Source organism: Microcaecilia unicolor, chromosome 1, assembly GCF_901765095.1.
Source record: "Microcaecilia unicolor chromosome 1, aMicUni1.1, whole genome shotgun sequence".
In the NCBI taxonomy this organism is placed as follows: Eukaryota; Metazoa; Chordata; class Amphibia; order Gymnophiona; family Siphonopidae; genus Microcaecilia; species Microcaecilia unicolor.
This window is the reverse complement of record NC_044031.1, coordinates 516779286-516799629: the sequence shown is the minus strand read 5'-3', so window position 1 is coordinate 516799629 and position 20344 is coordinate 516779286. Positions and strand designations below refer to the sequence as shown.

At 42.1% G+C, this 20344-nt stretch overlaps 1 protein-coding gene across 1 annotated transcript in view; it reads left to right on the top strand.

The window, feature by feature from the left end:
• C1H8orf89 (chromosome 1 C8orf89 homolog) overlaps window positions 1–17832 on the top strand; it is a 116617-nt gene extending 98785 nt beyond the window's left edge. Inside the window, exons 6-7 of the mRNA XM_030215554.1 lie at window positions 11945–12000; window positions 17534–17832. Coding sequence (XP_030071414.1) covers window positions 11945–12000; window positions 17534–17670 — 193 coding nt within the window. The 3' untranslated portion in view covers window positions 17671–17832. The remainder of the gene's footprint in view (window positions 1–11944; window positions 12001–17533) is intronic.
• Window positions 17833–20344: the final 2512 nt, after the last annotated feature.

Here is a 20344-nt window from a genome sequence, read left to right as displayed (position 1 = left end):
GAGAACATGGTACGGGCGGTTAGCTTGACGGAGTTTAAAAAGGGGTTAGATAGATTCCTAAAGGACAAGTCCATAGACCGCTATTAAATGGACTTGGAAAAATTCCGCATTTTTAGGTATAACTTGTCTGGAATGTTTTTACGTTTGGGGAGCGTGCCAGGTGCCCTTGACCTGGATTGGCCACTGTCGGTGACAGGATGCTGGGCTAGATGGACCTTTGGTCTTTCCCAGTATGGCACTACTTATGTACTTATGTACTTATGTACTTCAGGCTGACATTCACAATGAGAATATTCTGTACCTTAAGGCAGATGCCCACAGAAGAGAGGCTCTGGAGTTTTCAGGCAGATGCGCACAGCAGAGAAGCTCTGTAGCCTTCAGGCAGGTACTCATAGCAAGAAAGTTCTGTAACTCAAGTGGATGCTCATAGCAGCTTCGGAAAACCCTCCAACAAACAGGGGATGAAAGCCGTTGCCGAAGCCCCAAATGCCCTGAGCCACAAGAATTTAAAGGGATAGGCCGGCGTCAAGGGCGTGGCCAAGCGAATGCTGTTGAAGGGAAGCAGATGACGTCAGTCTCCCAAGCGTGTGTCCTCCTGCCTCGGAGTCATGCTACAGAGACCATGCGATGCCCCCTTACAATGGAGGAAAGTCAGGCTCCCAATTGCCGCCGAGTGCCCTGGCCACGCTCTGCTGTAGCGCTTTCAGGTGAGGAGTGTGCCACTTGGAATCCTTATAGATAGATAGAAATTCCATGCGTAACGGAGAAGAGAATAGTGATAGGATGTGCTATTGTGCGCCTGGTCAGAATGGACAGACTGTTGAAAAGTTAATATGTTAGCTTCTTTACTTTTTTCTAATATAATAATATTGGGTAATTTCAATTACCATTCACCACAGAAAAAATAAGTAGGCATCAGAAATCAGACAGTCACAGACAGTCACTACCACATGCACAATGTGGAGTCTATAAATTATTATTAATTAGTATTAATTTTTATCCAAAGTGGAGAAAAAAACCTCAGTCAAAAAGAAGCATTATCACATAAAGTCTTAGCTATATGCAAGCTCACTGTAATCATGGATCAGAAAAAATTCCACTGCATCTAATCAAATTATATTTCAAAAAATATGTAATGCAAAATATTTGAACTTTCCACAGTGAGCCTTTTACGTATCAAAAAGTGAATTATAAATTGTGTCCATTTCCCTATACATCAAAGTATCACAAAGTGGCTCATATAGAAAGATGTAATCTAAATAATTTGGGCTGATTACTAATTTCAAAACAACATTAGCAATCAGCTCAAATTATTCAGATTACATCTTTCTATTTAAGAGCCATCAATGTCCCAGAAGTAAAAAAAAAACTCGACAGTGTATTCCCAGTAGAGGTTTCTTCTTTCAAAATGCATTTTGAGTGGGGGACACTACCTTTAGTAGATGGGCGAGAAATGGCCTGGACATGTGGGGACAGATGCATGTGGGAACCAAAGTGATACCCTTTGAAACCTTGGTGGAGGACTACAGCCTTGGGAGGGAAGATCGCTATGCGCACATACAGACCTTACACTATATGCAAGGACCTGCCTATCTAGCATGTATGAAGAGGGAGGCTCACCCTTTGGAGGTACTGTGTGCTGACTCTCAGACCACCCGAGGAATGATATCCTCCCTGTACACTCACTTAGCAGCTCGACATAAACCCTCTCTTACACATAGAAGGCGGTGGGAGCAGGAGTTGAATTTTGAATTGCCAGAGAAAGGATGGGAGCACTTGGAGAGAGGTATATTGAAGTCAGCGCGATCGGTAGCCCTGCAGGAGAATACATTAAAAGTCTTCTACAGGTGGTATCTCACGCCTGTAAGGTTGAACCATATGTGCCCATCAGTGACGAGGTCATGTTGGAGACAGTGTGGGGGTGAGGGAACTATGGGACACATATGGTGGACCTGTCGTAAGGCCCAGGCGTATTGGAGGGGAGTTCAATCCAGACTCCAAAAATGGGTCGGAAGATCTGTGCAGTGGCATCCTTTGATTTATGTACTGGGGAGGAGGCCTGAGGGACTACAGATGAATCAGTGGTTGCTGGTGCGGGGAGCCCTGCAGGCTGCCCGGATCAACCTGTCAAGGCACTGGAAGGCCTCAGGGGCCCCTCCGCTGACAGCATGGATCACGAAGGTGAAATATATCTGTGAGATGGAGAGACTGACGGCTGTGAAAAGAAAAGTGTTACCTAAATGGGAGAAGGTATGGTTGCCATTCTTGAATGCCTGTCCGAAATAGCTGATGATTGGTCTGAGAGGGGAGGGAGAGTGGGAGGGGTTAGATGGAGGGTGGTCGAGGGAGGGAGTAGGGGAGGTAGGGAAGAGGGTGGGAGGTGGGGAGAGGGTATTACAAAACTGGATTAAAAATATGAAGTACACAAGGCGATTATGGTGGGGCCGAAGACATCATATGATACTCCATGTACATTAATTAATGCTGTGTGGGGCTCACTTGGAATATGCTGTAGTGAGCCGAGTTATATATGTTCTGTCATATTCTTTTTGCTCAATAAAGACTTCTAAAAATTTTTTTAAAAATGCATTTTGAAAGCTGTTATGAATGGAAATCCAGTCACCCTCTGAAGCAACTACCAAGTGAAACAGGGAATACATTTTCAAGTTTTTGACTTCTCCTGGGGACATTAGTGGCTTTTATACAGATAAGTGTAAGCTGGTGTTACGTAGCTTCAGTTATGGTAGGAGGGCAGGCATGTGTCAATGATTAGAATGATGGCAGCCATGAAGACATCTAATAACGGCTGCTACTAGAATATGAGACCTTGCCTAAACAAACTCCACCATATAGATTCTCCCATTTTACTCTACTTTTGTTTTTGGTATCCCATAAATAAGCAGTGGATTTTCCCCAAGTCCATTTTAATAATGGTCTATGGACTTTTCCTTTAGGAAACTGTCCAAACCTTTTTAAAACCCCACTAAGCTAACCGCCTTTACCACATTCTCTGGCAATGAATTCCAGAGTTTAATTACACATTGAGTGAATAAATATTTTCTCCGATTCATTTTAAATTTACTACTTTGTAGCTTCATTACATGCCCCCTAGTCGTAGTATTTTTGGACAGAGTAAACAAGTGATTCACATCTACCCAATCCACTACACTCATTATTTTATAGACCTCTATCATATCTCCCCTCAGCTGTCTTTTCTCCAAGCTGAAGAGCCCTAGAGGCATATTTTCAAAGCACTTAGCCTTTCAAAGTTCCATAGGTTTCTATGGAACTTTGGAAGGCTAAGTGCTTTGAAAATATGCCTCCTAGCCTCTTTAGCCTTTCCTCATAGGAAAGTGTTCCCATCCCCTTTATCATTTTGTTGCCAGAGAATGTAGTAAACTTGTTAGCTTAGCAGGGTTTAAAAAAGGTTTGGATGGCTTCCTAAGTCCATAGACCATTATTAAAATGGACTTGGGGAAAATCCTCTGCTTATTTCTAAAATAAGCAACATAAAATGTTATATACTGTTTTGAGATCTTGCCAGGTACTTGTGACCTGGATTGGCCACTGTTGGAAACAGGATGCTGGGCTTGATAGACCATTGGTCTGTCCCAGTATGGCAATACTTATGTACTTATGACCAGATGGGATCCATCTCAGGATATTGATAGAGCTTAGAGAGAGGTTCTGGTGGGTCCTCTTAAAGACTTGGAGAAGAGCAGATATGTTCCCTCTTCACAAAAGTGGTGACAGTGAAGAAGTGGGAAACTGTAGACTGGTAAACCTCACTTTGGTTATTGGAAAAATAATTGAAGCGTTGCTGAAGGAAAGGATAGTGAATTTTCTGGAATCTAATGGGTTACAAGATCTGAGGGAACATGATTTAACCAAAGGTAAATCGTGCCAAACAAATTTGATTTAATTCTTTGACTGGGCGACCAGAGAATTAGATCAAGGACATGTGTTAGAGGCAGTCTGCTAGGATTTCAGCAAAGCCTTTGACATGATTCCTCATAGAAGGCTCTTGAATAAACTGAAGTTAGGACCCAAAGTGGTGAACTGGATTAGAAACCGATGGACTGACAGATGCAGAGGATGGTGGTCAATAGAATTCATTAGGAGGAAGGAAAGGTGAGTAGCAGAGTGCCTCAAGGATTGGTGCTGGGGGCGATTCTGTTCAATATATTTGTGACCAACAAAACAGCACAGAGAAGGTCCAAAGCACAAAAAAAAGTCCAAAACACAAAAAGAAGCACCAAGATCCTTCAAAAACAGGACACAGTCCATAACTGTCAGACTTGTGAGTTCTTGTACCAAGTAGAGCCTTCTGAGCCCGGTACTCGGACCAGGTTCTGCTTGGCAGCCGGACAACCCCGGGTTTCACCTGCGTTGAGCACTGTTCCCCAGAGGTTGAGCCTCAAGGTGCGGACGGCCTGCAGGGCTTACAAGATGGAGCAGGAAGCGGGGTGGTGAACGTAACAACCAGACAGGCAGCAGGCAAGAGAGTGATCCAGGTACAGGCAAAGTCAGTAGGCAGGCAGCAGGCAAGAGAGTAATCCAGGCAAAGGCAACAACAAGGGACAAAGTAGAGAAGAAGCACACTACTGAGCAAGTAACACCTACCAAAGTAGAAGCCGAAGCATGGAGTCCAGGAAGAGCTCAGCTGATAAAGTGCTGGTGTCTGACATCAGCAGGGAGAGGGAGAAGGAGCACAGCCATAGGACAAGAGCAGGGGAAGGAGGAACCAGAAGACCAATAGGAGAGCATCAAGGGAAGCTAGGCAGAGAGAGAGAGCAGACTCAGGTGTGTGGAAGCAAAGCAATCAAGGAGCCTGGAAGCCAGGCAGAGAGAGAGCAGATCCAGGTGCATGGAAGCAAAACAATCAAGGAGCCTGCAGCCAGAGAAGAACTACACACACATGGCTGAGGGCTGTGCCAGTCAAGTGTGTGTGTCAACGGGGCCCCGTGCAGCCCGAGGACACCGCTTACGTTGAGGTAGGGGACATGACAATAACAGAAGATTGATTTGCAACTTACGCATCCTGCTTCTCCTACATAAGCGCACAACTATGGAATGGACTTCCAAAAGCTGTGAAAACAATCCATAACCACCTAAACTTCAGGAAATCACTAAAAACCAACCTCTTCAAAAAGGCTTACCCCACCGATCCACTGTAAATTCCCACACCCAGCAACACAACATAACCAATGATTGTACTGGACAATATACAATCTCATTCCCTCGACCTTCATGATGCCTGATACACACCTACCTCATTCGACCACAATATAACCTTGTATTTGTTATCAACCGATTTGGCGAACGCCATTACGGAACTATGTAAGCCACATTGAGCCTGCAAAAGGTGGGAAAATGTGGGGTACAAATGTAACAAATAAATGAATAACAAAGGAACTGTGTCCTGTTTTTGAAGGCTTTTGGTGCTTCTTTTGTATTTTGTCAATTTATTTGTGAGCAAAATTGCCAAAAGTAAGGTTTGCCTTTTTGTGGATGTAATGGAGTAGACACCCCAAGGGGAGTGGAAAACATGAAAAAGGATCTGCAAAAGTTAGAAGAATGGTCCAATGTTTGGCAGTTAAAATTTAATGCAAAAAATGCAGAGTGATGCATTTGGGGAGTAGAAATCCAAGAGATCCATATGTCCTAGGAGGTGAGAGGCTGATAGGCACAAGCAGGGAGAGAGATCTAGTGGAGATGGTGTCCGTTGATCTTAAAGTAACAAAACAGTGTGACTAGGCAGTGTCCATAGCCAGAAGGATGCTAGTCTGCATTGAGAGAGGCATAACCAGCAGAAGAAAGGAGGTGTTGATACCCCTGTACGAGTTATTGGTGAGGCCTCATCTGGGTTACTGTGTTCAGTTTTTTGCTAAGTTTTTTTGCAGTGTTTTACTAAGGATGTAAAAACACTAGAAGTGGTCCAGAGGAAGGTGACAAAAATGGTATAGTGTTTCCACCAAAACACGTATGAAAAGAGAGACTGGAAGACCTGAATATGTATATCCTAGAGGAGAGGAGGGACAGGGGTGATATGGACAGATGTTTAAGTACTTGAAAGATATTAATATAGAAACAAATCTATTCTAGAGGGAAATAAAAAACCCAAAGCTTAAACGGCTGCATGTGTGTGTGAATGTGTCAAGTGACGAATAGATGGTGATGAACTGGGGCCGGTGCCGGGCAGACTTGTATAGGTGTGTCCTGTATGTGGCAGTCCAGTTTAGGATGGACTAGAAAGGGCTTCAACAGCAACTACAGTGCTGGGCAGACTTTTATGGTTTTGTGTCCTACAAATGACAAGACAGGCTGGAGTGAGCTTTGACAGCAACTCCAGTAGTTGGAACATAAGGACAGGGCTGGGCAGGTAGGTCTATGGCCCAGATATGCCAAAGAAAGACCATGATCAAATATTTTACATCACATTCATTGCTGATTTAATCATGAATTGATAATGAGTGTGACAGTTAGGCAGACTGGATGGACCATTCGGGTCTTTAGCTGCCATCACTTACTATGTTACTATGTTACAAAACTGCTGGTCTACTGTTAGTGATCTTTAACCTGTCATTAAAATAATCTCTGTTATCTGAAAATTGGAGGGTGGCCAGTGTAACACCAATTTTTATAAAGGGTTCCAGGGGTGATCTGGGAAATGACAGACTGGTAAACCTGCTAGGCAAAATAATAGGAACTATTATAAAGAAAATTACTAAACACATAGACAAACATGGTTTAGTGGGACAGAGTCAACATGAGTTCAGCCAAGGGAAATCTTGCCTTACAAATTTGCTTCATTTCTTTGAAATAGTGAATAACCATCTGGATAAAGGTGAATTGGTTGATGTAGTATATCTAGATTTTCAGAAAGCATTTGAACAAGTTCCTTATGAGAGACTCCTTAGAAAATTAAAAAGCCGTGGGATAGGAGGAAGTGTTCTGGTCAGATTAGAAACTGGTTATTTATCTATAACACAGTTTATAGACCGCTCTATCTAATATTCTAAGTGGTTTACAAAAATAACAGCAACAAAGAGAGTCCAAATCTCCCGTAAAGAACACCAGAAAACAACAAGAACGGAAGATGTACAGAAAGACCAAACTAAAATCACAGATGTAAAAAAGCCAAATTCATTTCTTGTTCTTGTTGTTTTCTTACAAAAATAACATCCATAATAAATTCACACAAAAACAATTTCTTCAATATAAATAAACTAAAACTAAACTAAAAACTTACAGCACCCCAATCAACTAATATCACCCATCATCCATTAGCCTGAGGAAAAAAATAGGCTTTAGGCAATTTTCTAAATTGCAAATAGTTTTCTACCTTTCTTCATTCAAAGGGTAACTGATTCCATATAAAAGGTTTTAGATCTAATGTCTTCCAGCCTAACCTGTTTATAAGAAAGAACAGTCAATATCAGTTTATCAGCCAATTTGAGAGACCGTGGTGGACAGTAAGCTCAGGCACAATCCTCCCACACGTCTACCCCATGATCAGAGAGAATTGCGTGCATAAATTTGCATGCAATTATCTCTGATCATAGGTCCAGTAAAGGGCTGCCCTCAGTGGCGTACCTAGGGTGGTTGACACCCGGGGCTGGTCATTTTTTAACATCCCCCTCCAAAATCCAGTACTAGGCATACCGAGAATACAAAACACTCAGTACCTATAGAGCAATTCTAGCAGACCATAAGCAGTAACTTCTATGAGTCACACAAGGAAAAGGAAAGCATCTTAAACACTACAGTGAGCACTAGAACATCAATTCACCTATTGTAAAACAAAAACAGACAGATTAGTACAGATCGTCGATCCTGCAGTCAATGCCAACCGAAAGCCATGTCTTTTTCACAAACACAGATACAACCTAATCCACTATAGAATAAGTAATCATAAACTTTCTATTTAGACAAAAATTAAACTGAACCCCCAAGATGCCAGACTGCATACAATGCAAAACCACAGAAACAGAAAATGTCCCCTAGTACTGTGCAAAATATAAAGACAGCAGATGTAAATTTGAAAAAACTAACAAATACCAATCACCACTTTGCAAATTAACAAACAGAAATAAAACAAACATAGAAAATAAAATAATACTATTTTATTGGACTAATACATTTAGCTTTCAGAGGCCAAAACCTCCTTCCTCAGGTCAATACAGTATAGTGCTTTTACAGTATCCAATCCTGACCTGAGAAAGGGGGTTTTGTTCTCTGAAAGTTAGTCAAAATGTATTCAAATTAGTCCAATAAAAAGATTACCTTATTTACATGTTCTATTTATAAACATTTATTAACACAGCTACAATACTACTTTATCCTAAAGCAAAAAATAAAAATATATATTTTATTTACAGTTTGTTGTCTCCGGCTTCTGCTTTCCTCATCTTCTTTTCACTGTCTTCCTTCCATCCAGCATCTGTCTTCACGCTCTCTCTGCCATCCATGTCTGCCCTCTCTCCCTGCCCCTTCCATCCACTGTCTGCCCTCTCTCTCCCTTCCATCCAAATCTGCCCTCTATCTCTGCCCCTTCCATCCACCATCTGCCCGTCTGCCCTCTCTCTCTCTCCCCCTTCCATCCACTGTCTGCCCTTTCTATCCCTTCCATCCACTGTCTGCCCTTTCCTTCTGCCTCTTCAATCCTCCATTTGTCCTCCCTCTCCCATCCATCCAGGGTCTGCCCTCCCTCTCACTCCCCCTTCCATCCAGGATCTGTCCCCTCTCTCTCTCTGCCCCCTCTTTTCGGCCCCTAGTTCCAGTCCCATTATCCCCCCTGCCCCTAGTTCCAGTTCCAGCCCACATCTCCCACTTGCCCCCCTTTTCAGCCCCCAGTTTCAGTCCCACTATCCCACCAGCCCCCAGCCGCTTCTCCCTGTCCCCTTTTCAGTCCCCAGTTTCAACCCCAGCCATTTTCTCCCACAAGTCCCGAGCTTCAGCCCCCAGTCCCCAGTTTCAACCCCAGCCCTTTTCTCCTACCAGTACCGAGCTTCAGCCCCAGCCACTTCTCCCTCTCCCCTTTTCAGCTCCCAGCCCCCAGAGTTTCAGCCCCTGCCCCTTTTCAGCCCCCAGTTCCAGTACTGGCTGCCTTATCCCACCTACCCTCCTTTTCAGCCCCAGTTCTAGTCTTCGTCATCCACATGCCTTGCATTAGGGCCCCCCTTTTCAGCCGCAGACCCATTCTCCCACTTGCCCCAGGCATGGCCCCATTCTCCCTCCTGCCCCCTTCTCAGACCCCAGTTCCAGCTCCAGGTTCCTTCTCCCATCTGAACCCCCTCCCAGACCCAGTCACAGTCCCATTCTCCCATCTGAGCCCCCCCCCCCCCCAGACCCAGTCCCCTTCTCTCATCTGAGCCCCCCCAGACCCAGTCCCAGTCTTTATCTTGCACATTTCTGTTATCCAATCAGTAATCCATTCAGTAAGTCAATATTTGTAAGATCCCAGATTGAAAGATGCTCTGCCCCCAAGACACACTTGTAAATAGCTGATGACAATGATGACTCCTCGCAAAGTGTATAAACTCTCACAATCACTCAAAATCACAGTTTTAAGAGTTAGTTTGTTTAATATTGTGAACATGCTTATGAAGTGTATGTGTATTATTGTTACTGTCAGGTCTCCTCATGAAAAATACAAAACCAAAAACTATGTGCTAATAGTACGGGTAAATAGCACCGCACCACTCCAAACACACATAGGCATAAAAAATTAGTTGTTTATTTAAATATGCCACTTAAAATCACAAACTGTAATTAGAGGAAGGCCCTCAGAATAAACCACCACTTTTAAGGCAATATCATTTGTTTGTTGCCCGGTGGGATAGCACCTCTATCATAGGGCTTCCTCTTGTGTGTATGTGTACGTGCTATTGCCACAATACCAAAGTGCTTAACAAAATACATAAACAGTGCTCATAAATAACGTGAACTTATCTTTAAGATGATTGCTTGCTGCTTTATCTTTCTTTCTTTTATAGCTTATTTTTTTCTTTTTCTTTTTTTCACTCGCTCAAAAGGAGCACCTTAATTTCATTCAACTTCCAGGTCTCACAAACATAAATCCATCAAGCTTCCCCTAATCTCGCCCGACACCGCGGGTTTCAATGATTTCTTCAGGGACTCGGGTTAAACATCATGCCAACCATTCTTCTGAGACCAAGTCACCGTAGGCTCTTTAATGCACTTTTATATGTGGCTAAAAAACATCAGGTCGCTCTTGTGACGTCATTGCAATTGAAAAGAATTATCCATTAGTCGACCACACCTGGGATTATCCCAGCAACACTTATGTTGACTCATAATATGCAATAGCATTGAAACATATGTTTTTGTAATAATAACGTCCAATCCAAACAATTCTCCCAAAGGGGCTAAATTAAATCATAGAATTCTACTCTATATTTTCATACCCTGAGGGTAGATGGTCTGTAACTTATAAATCCACTATTGCTCTCTCCACGTTAAAATAGCTGCTCGATGGAATGAGAAATGTGATTTACAGAACTGGAGGTGCTGGTTTCTGTTCAGTCCTGTATAGAATCCAGATTTAACTCCCATACAGACTGATGCTATCAATTATAATAGTTTTACCAGGTGACTGATGCTGGCTTGGAGGGGGGGTGGTTGCCTTTAATTGTAAAGGTAGGGGAGGGGTTTATTTAAAAAATGTGTATAGTGCATAATCCAAAACGTTCTCAGCAGTTAACAGAATATACATATTTAAAAGCATATAATGAACACAATATACTGTCAAATAAAAAAAAACTTCAATAACTAAGACATACACGGATTAAAGATTATTATCAGACCCAGAACTTCTATCTTGTCTACTCTTGATCTTCTGCTACTCCATACGCTTGTATAAAGGGAGAGGTTTTCAACTCATTTAAACTGTTTTACCTCCTGAATTTTGTTTGAGCCTTCATGGTAAACTGTTCCACATAGTAGGGCCTGCTACTCACTCAATTTTATGGTCTGATATGACGAGATGTCTAAATTTAATTGTCATACTAGGCACGATGTCCCCCTATTGCAATCCTAAATATTTGGGTCTAGAAATACTACTGGCCTGCTGTCCTTCATGTCCCCAACTTAACAGCAGATCCTGAAAAGAATTGATGCTACTGTTCTATGCAATCCCCTTCACTCACTACTAAATTGAGCTTTAAAAGAAAAGGCAAGGGGGGGGGGGATTTTTATGTGCCCTACATGGGGGAAAAAAAGAAAAAAACTTGATCCCAGCTCTGGTTGGGATTGATCAATGTTATAAACATTCATGCATAATCTATTACATATGAAAGATTTATAAATAGTGAGCTGCTATGATTTAAAAACATGCAAAATAGTTCATTATGTACAAATATGTTTAAAACTAATATGCAAAAATGTCTTTGCGTAACAGTTTTCACCCCCCAAAATAACTATGCCTGAAGCGATATGGCTGTCTGTCTCCCCCTGCCCTCCAACGAGAAATTTCTTGCAAAAGTTTTGTTATTCAGCACATTTATATGGGTAGCAAATTTTTCTGGGAAGGAAACTGCTGGGAATAGTATAGGGGTGTTCAACCACGGTACTTGAGAGCCACAAATCAGTCAGGTTTTCAGGATTTCCCCAATGAATGTGCATGAGATCTATTTGCATGCACTGCCTCCATTGTATGCAAGTAGATCTCTTGCATATTCTTTGGGGAAATCCTGACAACCCGACTGGGTTGTGGCCCTCAAGGACCAAAGTTGCCCACTCCTGGGTTAGTACATTGGCTCTCTTCTGAATTCATTTATGATATAATGTATGATAGGCTGACATACATATATTTTACAATCACCTGTTAGAGAAATATGGTAGTTCTCCACATCATCTGTACATGCCCTGTCTGAGGAATTTCAAATAGAAATAATGTATAGGAGTGTGCTTTCATTTCTAGGTCAAAGACAACTAATCGGAGTTGCAGTTGGTTGTCACTTCCAAGGAGGCAAAAACGTGAGTTTTCTTGAAAATGTAAAATAGATTACATTAGTTGATTATTTTTTGCCTTGTTGTAAATCTAAATCAGTGTGATTCAATGACTGTATCACTTATTTATTTATGGCAAATGCCATGCTATTTTTTCTAATGTATGAGTGCTGTGACCTACTTTCTTTTTTACTTAAAAAGACTGCATTTTGAAAACACTGAGTAATTTTGGTGATATATGATAGAAGTAATAATCAGTAATCTAGTCTGAATAGTAACAATTTACATAGAAGGGAAAAGCAGGTAGTATGATATTTTAGAATCATATGGGTGACCTTAGAGGTCATAGTCTGAGTGGAAAAAGTATCTTTGGACCTTTAATAACCAGAGTGGAATAGAAATATTCACATCATGGTGCTTCCTCTCATCATGCTCTAATGCAGGTTCAATACTGTTTTGGAAGAAAATGACTTTACTGAGGTACTACCACCATATTTTGCCATACATAGAGAGGTATGCAATCAAGTGTTACGTTTCAAATTTATTTGATATTCCGCTTACTTAGAGTACTCTCCAGTCTGTTTACATTAAAATAACAACAAAAATCATCAGATCATAACAAATATAACTTTAAAGGAATAGAGAAAGAAAGAAAGTACTCTTCAATAGGAAAAGAAATGAAAGAAAGCTTTGCTGCTGCTGGATTCAGGCCACAAACACCCCATGCTTCTCACTGAACTGTCAACCTACAAATAGGATTAAAGATCAAAGGCCAAGTCAAAAACAAGGATTTTTTAAAAATCCAGCTTTGAATTTCTGGTAAGAAGGTTCCAACCTTAAATATCCTGGGATATTATTCTAATCAGTAGATCCAGTAACACTGAATATAGCATGATGTATGGTATCCATTTTGATGTACCTGAATGAGGGAACAACCAGAACCAGAAGATTCCGTTGAAGATCTTAAGTGCTAAATAGAAACAAAAGGAAGAGTTTTAGCAATTCAAAGCCCCAGGTGGGTATTATTGCAAGAAGCTTAATTGTAAAATTTCACTATTCTACAATGAATATATGACACAGAAGAAAAAGGTATGAAGATAAATGCAGCTAAAGATGCTCAAATCTGTTCTGAAAATAGGGATATTATTACAGTTGCAATTTTGCAGAAATATTTAGTCACCAGGTCTTTTGATTTTACTCGTGCTCTCTATTATGATTCTTTATCGATCTTGGGTCATGACTCTTGACATCAGTGACACAAGGAAATTGTTAGTAATATTCCCACTTGCAGTTTATATTATGTAGCTCACATTATAGGTTTAGTTCCAAAATGTATAATCGGAGTTCTGAATTTTAGATCTGTTAGTCCTTGACAAGACTGGGTTCTTTGCAAGTTGATGGTGCTGTTCTATTATGACAAGCTGATCAACAGTCATGCATTTGAGCTACACATCCTGTTGCATATATAAATCCCAGAACTTTCTAGAAGAATTTGAAGTCTTTCCTAGTCATGTGTGGATCCTCAGTGTGGCTTTGTGTGTAATTATTGACAACATATTGGCAAGTGGAACCACAACTTCTTTTAAGGAAAACATCATCTGTCCTTCTGGTGTCTCTGCACAGTTTTTGTTTTTTAAATTTTCTACTTTAGTTTAATTGTTAGGGTTGTGGCACTTTCAAACTTTTTTTGTTTTTAACTTACATGGTAGCATTAGTGTATATACTACCTGGTTTTGTTTTGTTTTGGGGTTGTTGGATTTTTTTTCCGTATCTCAGAAGAATTCTTTCTTCATTTGATTTCAACTTCTTTTGTGTCTCTTACTGATTTTTGTTTTAAGCCAGTGGCTTCAAGAGGTACCCCAAGGGCATTCAGAAGAGGTTCATCAATAACCCTCACACAGTGTATTATAAATGCATGACAGAAACCCACAGTGTCTCAGATGTAGTAGAACTGCTCCAAAATAATGGTCTGGAGGAATTTTTCTCCCTCTCCCCTCTCTGAAATCAACCATGTCAGTCTCCAAGGATCAGATATAGAGATGCGAGAAGCAACTCAAAATGAGTGTTCAGGTGCATATGAGGCCCACCTTTATGTCTGCAACATTTCAAGAAGTTGAAATGTATCAGATATATCAAAGTTTGTGTATGAGGGGTTCATACATTGAAAAATCAATTTCTGTACGTCTCCTTTTGTGCCATTTGAGACATTGTCAATGCAAGGGCAGTCAGCACTACATGTAAGCATTAGTGCCAGCTTTGTCCATGCCCAAATCATGTCCCTTACATCAGGAATCTGTCCATGTCAACCTGAAAAGAATTGTGCTCAAACCTGTGTCTTGGGACATCAGTCAGTTCCATTTTCAGATGCCTTACTACAGTGAGGATTTGGAGTTTAGGAGTCCTGAGCTTCATTCCTCTGATCAGAGTAGCACTGAAGAATACTTCTTGACTTTTCTTTAAATTTCCTTGCAACCAGCTGGTAAACATCTTCCAGTAGAGAAAATTTTCCTTCCTGCCTCTCTCTGTGCAGAGGGTGACAAATGCCAACACTTTAGAATTGTATTGTTGAGAACAAGTTGGGTCATCTAAAATGCTTAGTTTGTGTGAAGGTTGTGGCAGTGTCCATTCACCCCTCCTGCAGGAGATAGAGTTTGAGGAAAAGTCTGTCTTGGTGATTCCTGTGAACAAGAAGACAGACACAAAGTTTGGATTATTTTTCCATTTTTTAATTACGTTTCAAAAATTTTATATATACATAAATATATTAGGGCTGCATATTAATCACAATTTATGCTGTGATTAACATATTAATTATTAATTGCGATTAAAAATTTAATCACTTAATAATTGACCTGCCTCCCTCCTTCCCTGCCCATATGCACACACAGTCAGTCTGGTATCTCTCTCTCTCTCCCCTCCCCTTCCCTTCCAACTTGGTTTACCTTTTCAGTGAGTCTCTCTGCCTTGCAGCACCAATGGCAACTATATTGAAAGGCTGCCTGTGACCTGTACTGGCCTTTCCCTCTGACCAGTCCAGCCTGCTTCTGAAAGCAGGAAGTTGCATCTGAAAAGGGCGGGATGGGTCAGAGGGAAAGGCCCGCTGCAGGCAGCCTGTCAGTACAGCTACTGCTGGTGCAGCAGGGCAGAGACTTATTGAAAACATAAACTGGGTTGGGAGGGAAGGGGAGGGGAGAGAGAGCCGCTGGTGCTCTGGGAGGGGAGGGAGAGATGCTGGACCAACCGTGGGTGCAGGCAGGTGAGCGGAGGGGAAGAGGGAGGGAATTGAGAGACAACCTGGGGGGGGGGGGGGGAAGGAAGGGAACTAGGGAACTGAGAGAGACCTCGGGCATGGGGAGAGAGGGAGGGAGAGATTCTGGACTGTGCACAGGGGGAGTGGAAGGGGGAAATAGGAAGAGATTCCAACTGAGGGGGGAAGGATGGAGGGAGAAGAGAAGGGAGAAATGTTGGGCTCAGAGAGAGGGAAGGAGAGAGATAGTGGACCTGGGGTAGCTGAAGCCCGAGTCACCCCCTTCCTCCTTTTACTGCCTGAGGAGCGATGAAGTGAGTGGGGAACCTCCAGCCACCAGTGCTTGCAGGTATAGAGTGGATCCAGCTTTTGCCTATTTTATCCATCCATGTGCAGTTTTTCTCCTCTTTTCCCGTTCCTTTATCTCCGTCAGTATGCCTCTCCTTCCTATTCTTCCCTCCCCTCTATCCATATACATCTCCTTCCTCTCTCTTCCCTCTCATCCATCCATGTCCAGCATTTTTCCTCTCCCCCTCCATCTATGTCCAACATTGCTCCTCTCTCCTCCCCTCCATCCATGTTCATCTCATTTCCTCTCTCTTCCCTCCCCTCCATCCATGACCAGCATTTCAACTCTCTCCCCTCCCCCCATCCATGTCCAGAATTTCTCATCTCCCCTAACTCCATGTGCATCTCCTCCTCTGTCTTCCCTCCCCTCCATCCATGTCCTGCATTTCTCCTCTCCCCTCCATCCATGTTCATCTCACTTCCTGTCTCTTTCCTCCTCTCCATCCATTCAACTCTCTCCCCTCTCCTCCATCCATGTGCATCTTCTTCCTCTGTCCTCCCTCCCCTCCTCCGTCCATGTCCAGAATTTCTCCTCTCTCCCCTAAATTCATGTGCATCTCCTCTGTCTTCTCTCTCCTCCACTCATATCCAGTATTTCTCCTCTCCCCCCTCCACTACATCCATGTGCATCTACTTCATCTGTCTTCCCTCTCCTCCATCCATGTCCAGTATTTCTCCTCTCTCCCTTCCCCTCCATCCGTGTGTATCTCCTTCCTCTGTCTTTCCTTCCCGCCAACATTTCTCTTCCCTGCCCTCCACTCCATCCATGTCCAGCATTTCTCCTGCTCTCCCCTCCATCCATCCATGTCCAGCAACTCTTCTCTCTCCCATGCCTTCCCCTCCCATCCTTGTCCAGCGATTCTCCTTTGCCCCTATCCTTCCATCCCATCCATGTCCAGCGATTCTCCCCTCCCCTCCCATCCATGTCCAGCGATTCTCCTTTGCCCCCTATCCTCTCCTCCCATCCATGTCCAATGACTCGCCCCAGCCTCCACCTGCCCCAAGTTCGTTCCAACCCCAACCCCACGTGCCCACCCTCAGCTCCCCGACTTTGTTCTTGCCACCCTGCATTGAAATCTTTTATTTTACTTCAAGTCACAACAGCAGTGAAGGCAGCAGGCAGGATCGCCTCCTTGCTTCCCTTCCCTCAGCATCCTGCCCTCGCGGAAAGGAAATTACATCAGAGGAAGGCGGGATGCTGAGAGGGAAGGGAAGGCTGGAGGCAAACCTGCCTGCTGCTTCCACTGCCGGTTCGCCGCTGCGACTTCAGGTAAAATAAAAGATTTCAATGCAGGGTGGCATGAATGGAAAGTCGAGGACCTGAGGGTGGGCAGGTGAGCCGGCCCTGAGAAAAAAGGTGCCGGTACGCTGTACTGGTGCGTACCGGCACAAAAAAAGCACTGGTTAGTAGTCACTGCCCAGGAGAAGGATTTAAGTATCATCGATGATATGTTAAAACACTGCTCAATGTGCAGTGGTGGCTAAGAAAGCAAATAGAATGTTAGGAATGATTAAGAAAGGAATGGAGAACAAAACTATTTTGGAGATATCTTTGCAAGATACTGTGTTCCAAGCCATACGTTTTTGAACAACTGTCGGCCTTCCCCCAGGTTCTAGTTTAAAAGCTGCTCTATCTCCTTTATAAATGCTGATGCCATCAGCCTGGTCCCACCCTGGTTAAGGTGGAGCCCATCACTCCGGAATAGGCTCCCCCTTCCCCAGAATGTTGCCCTAATCATTCTGTATATTGTAAAACTTCAAAATCTAATCATGAGTTTTAAAAGAAAATGTTTATTAAAAGCATTGCATAATTTTTGCATAATTTGTCCTTTCAAGATGGAGTCTTGTTTAAGACAACATGTTTAATGTATTTGTTAATTCAAAATGCCTCAAATTCAGGTCACATTTAGGTATGACTTCACTTTTAATGTCATAGATCTGAAAAGTTTGCTGATATTTTTTCAGATTACCATTTTCCTGATCCTCTGACTGGAGCTTCGGCAACCTATTTAAGGAGGCTGACCATAATTGCTACTCTGGAATATGATACTATTCGTCAAGAAAAGTGTAAAAAAATAAAAAAGACCAAGCAACCTATTTAAGGAGGCTGACCATAATCACTACTCTGGAATATGATACTATTCGTCAAGAAAAGTATTTAAAAAAAAAAAGATGAAAAAGACCAAGTGACAGGAGTTATGAGAATGCAGCAGTTTGTGAATTCAGGTTGCATCTCATTGTTTTAGCCACTTTTCATCCAGTAATCAACGATTTGTCAAAACGTTGAACATATTCTCTAATGTAAATAAAGTATAAGTTCTTATTACATATTAAATTTTATACATTTTGATTAGAAAATGGTGTGCACTATTTCATTTCTTTTATTTTGATATTTTACCTTATCTTTACAAAAACACTTAAGGCAAGTTACACAAATGTGGCTAAAAAAGAAAGGTGTCACATCTGTTCCCCTCTCATAGCTTATAAATCTGCACATAGTGATGAAGAGCAAAGGATCTTGCCAGGTTTTTGTGACCTGGATTGGCCACTGTTGGAAACAGGATGCTGGGCTCGATGGACCTTTGGTCTTTCCCAGTATGGCAATACTTATGTACATATGACACAAAGATGAATATGACTTTGACTTCTGGAATGATCCAAGAGTTGAAATGAGTAAGGTGTGAAAGCCAACACAATTACAGAGGAAGGCTTTCCTAGAGCTCAGACCTCATGTTTGTGCTCTAGTGGTCTCTGTCTTCTGTAAATTTCCTTGTACGTGCCTTCTTATCTGAAAGGAGATCATTTTCTTATTTTGATCATCAGGAAAATTTTTGACTGAAAAAATCATCTGTATAGGATTATGTACTAGTGTATTTTTTTTCTATTGGCTGAGGAAAGTGTAAAATGTGTTATGTAAGCTTTTGCCTGATTTGCTTGTACTGTTTGACTCATAAAAATTTGCCTGGTTTGCTTGTTCTGTTTGACTCATAGAAATCAAACAATACAATATATAAAAACAATATACAGACCAAGATTTGCACACCCAGACTTTCATCCAGATTTAAAATTGTAGGAGTAATGCTGTTGAAGGGCAATGACAAAATGGTTGCAATTTTCTTTTAATCTGGGATGTCATATTCAAAGGCTGCTGTTTGACTTGGAGAGGGGAGTTGAAGAACTGCTGGAGTTGAAAGACGTAAGGAGATGAGCTACTGAACTACTGAGCAAACATTGGGGAAGAAGGGAAAGAAAGCGAAGGGCAAAGAAGCAAAGAGAGAAATATGGCTAGCGAAAGCACAGGCGGAAGAAAAAATAGCTAAAGATGTAAAGAGGTGACGACCTTTTTCAGATATATTAGGGAAGGAGAAAAGCTAGGAATGGAATTATAAGACTGAAAAATGCTGAGAATAGCTGTATGGAGAGTGAAGAGGATAAAGCGAGCATGCTAAACAACTATTTCTCTTCGGTGTTCATGCAGGAAAATCCTGAAGAAGGACCACGATCGGCTGCCAAGGGTATAGCTGGGAATGGCGTGGATATTGTACCGTTCACGGAAGAATGCATTTATAAACAACTTGAAAATCTGAAAGTAGGCAAAGCTATGGGGCTGGATGGGAAGCATCCCAGGATACTGAGGGAGCTCAGAAAAATCCTGGTGGGATCTCTTAAGGATTTATTTAATAGATCTTAAGAGACGGGTAAGGTTCCACGGATTGGAAACGAGCTGGTGTGGTCCCTCTTTACAAAAGTGGGAACATGGAAGAAGTGGGTAACTATAGGCCGATAAGCCTCACATCGGTGGTAGGAAAAATAATGGAGTTAATTTTCTAGAATCCAATGGGTTGCAGGATCCGAAGCAACATGACTTTACCAAAGGAAAATCCTGCCATATGAATCTGATTGATTTCTTTGACTGGGTGACTAAAGAACTGGATAAAGGACTTTCGCTAGATGTAATTTACTTGAATTTCAGCAAAGCCTTTGATCTGGTTCCTCACAGAAGACTCATGAATAAGCTGAGAGAGCTTAACTTGGACCCAAAGTGGTGAATTAGATTGAAAACTGGTTGACTGACAAGCGACGGAGAGTGGTGGTAAATGGAATCCTCTGGGAGGAAAAGAAGATGAGTAGTGGAGTTCTTCAGGGGTCGGTGCTTGGGTCAATTCTGCTTAATATATTTGTGAGAGTGCTTAATATATTTGTGAGAGACATTGCTGAAGGATTAAAAAAAAGTGTTTGCCTTTTTGTGTATGACATGAAGATAGCCAATAGAGTGGATACCCTGGAGGGAGTAAAAACCATGAGAAGAGATCTCCAAAAGTTAGAAGAATGGTCAAAGGTCTGGCAATTAAAATTTAATGTGAAGAAGTGCAGAGTGTTGCACTTGAGGTGCAGAAATCCAAAGGAGAGGTACAAAATAGGAGGAGAGAGATTGAAAAGCACAGCTCAGGAGAAGGGACCTTGGGGTGATGGTGTCTTGAGGAACTCAAGGTGATGAACCAGTGTGACAAGGTGGTGGCCATGGCCAGAAGCATACTAGGCTGCATAACCAGCATAAGAAAGGAGGTGTTGGTGAGGCCCCACTTGGAGTATTCCGTTTTGGAGGCTGTATCTTGCTAAAGATGTAAAAAGACTTGAAGTGGTTCAAAGAAAAGTGATGAAAATGGTGTGGTGTTTGTGTTTTAAGACGTATAAGGAGAGACTTCAGTCAGGTACATATATACCCTGGAGGAAAGGAGAGACGGATGTTATGGTGAAGACATTCAAATATTTGAA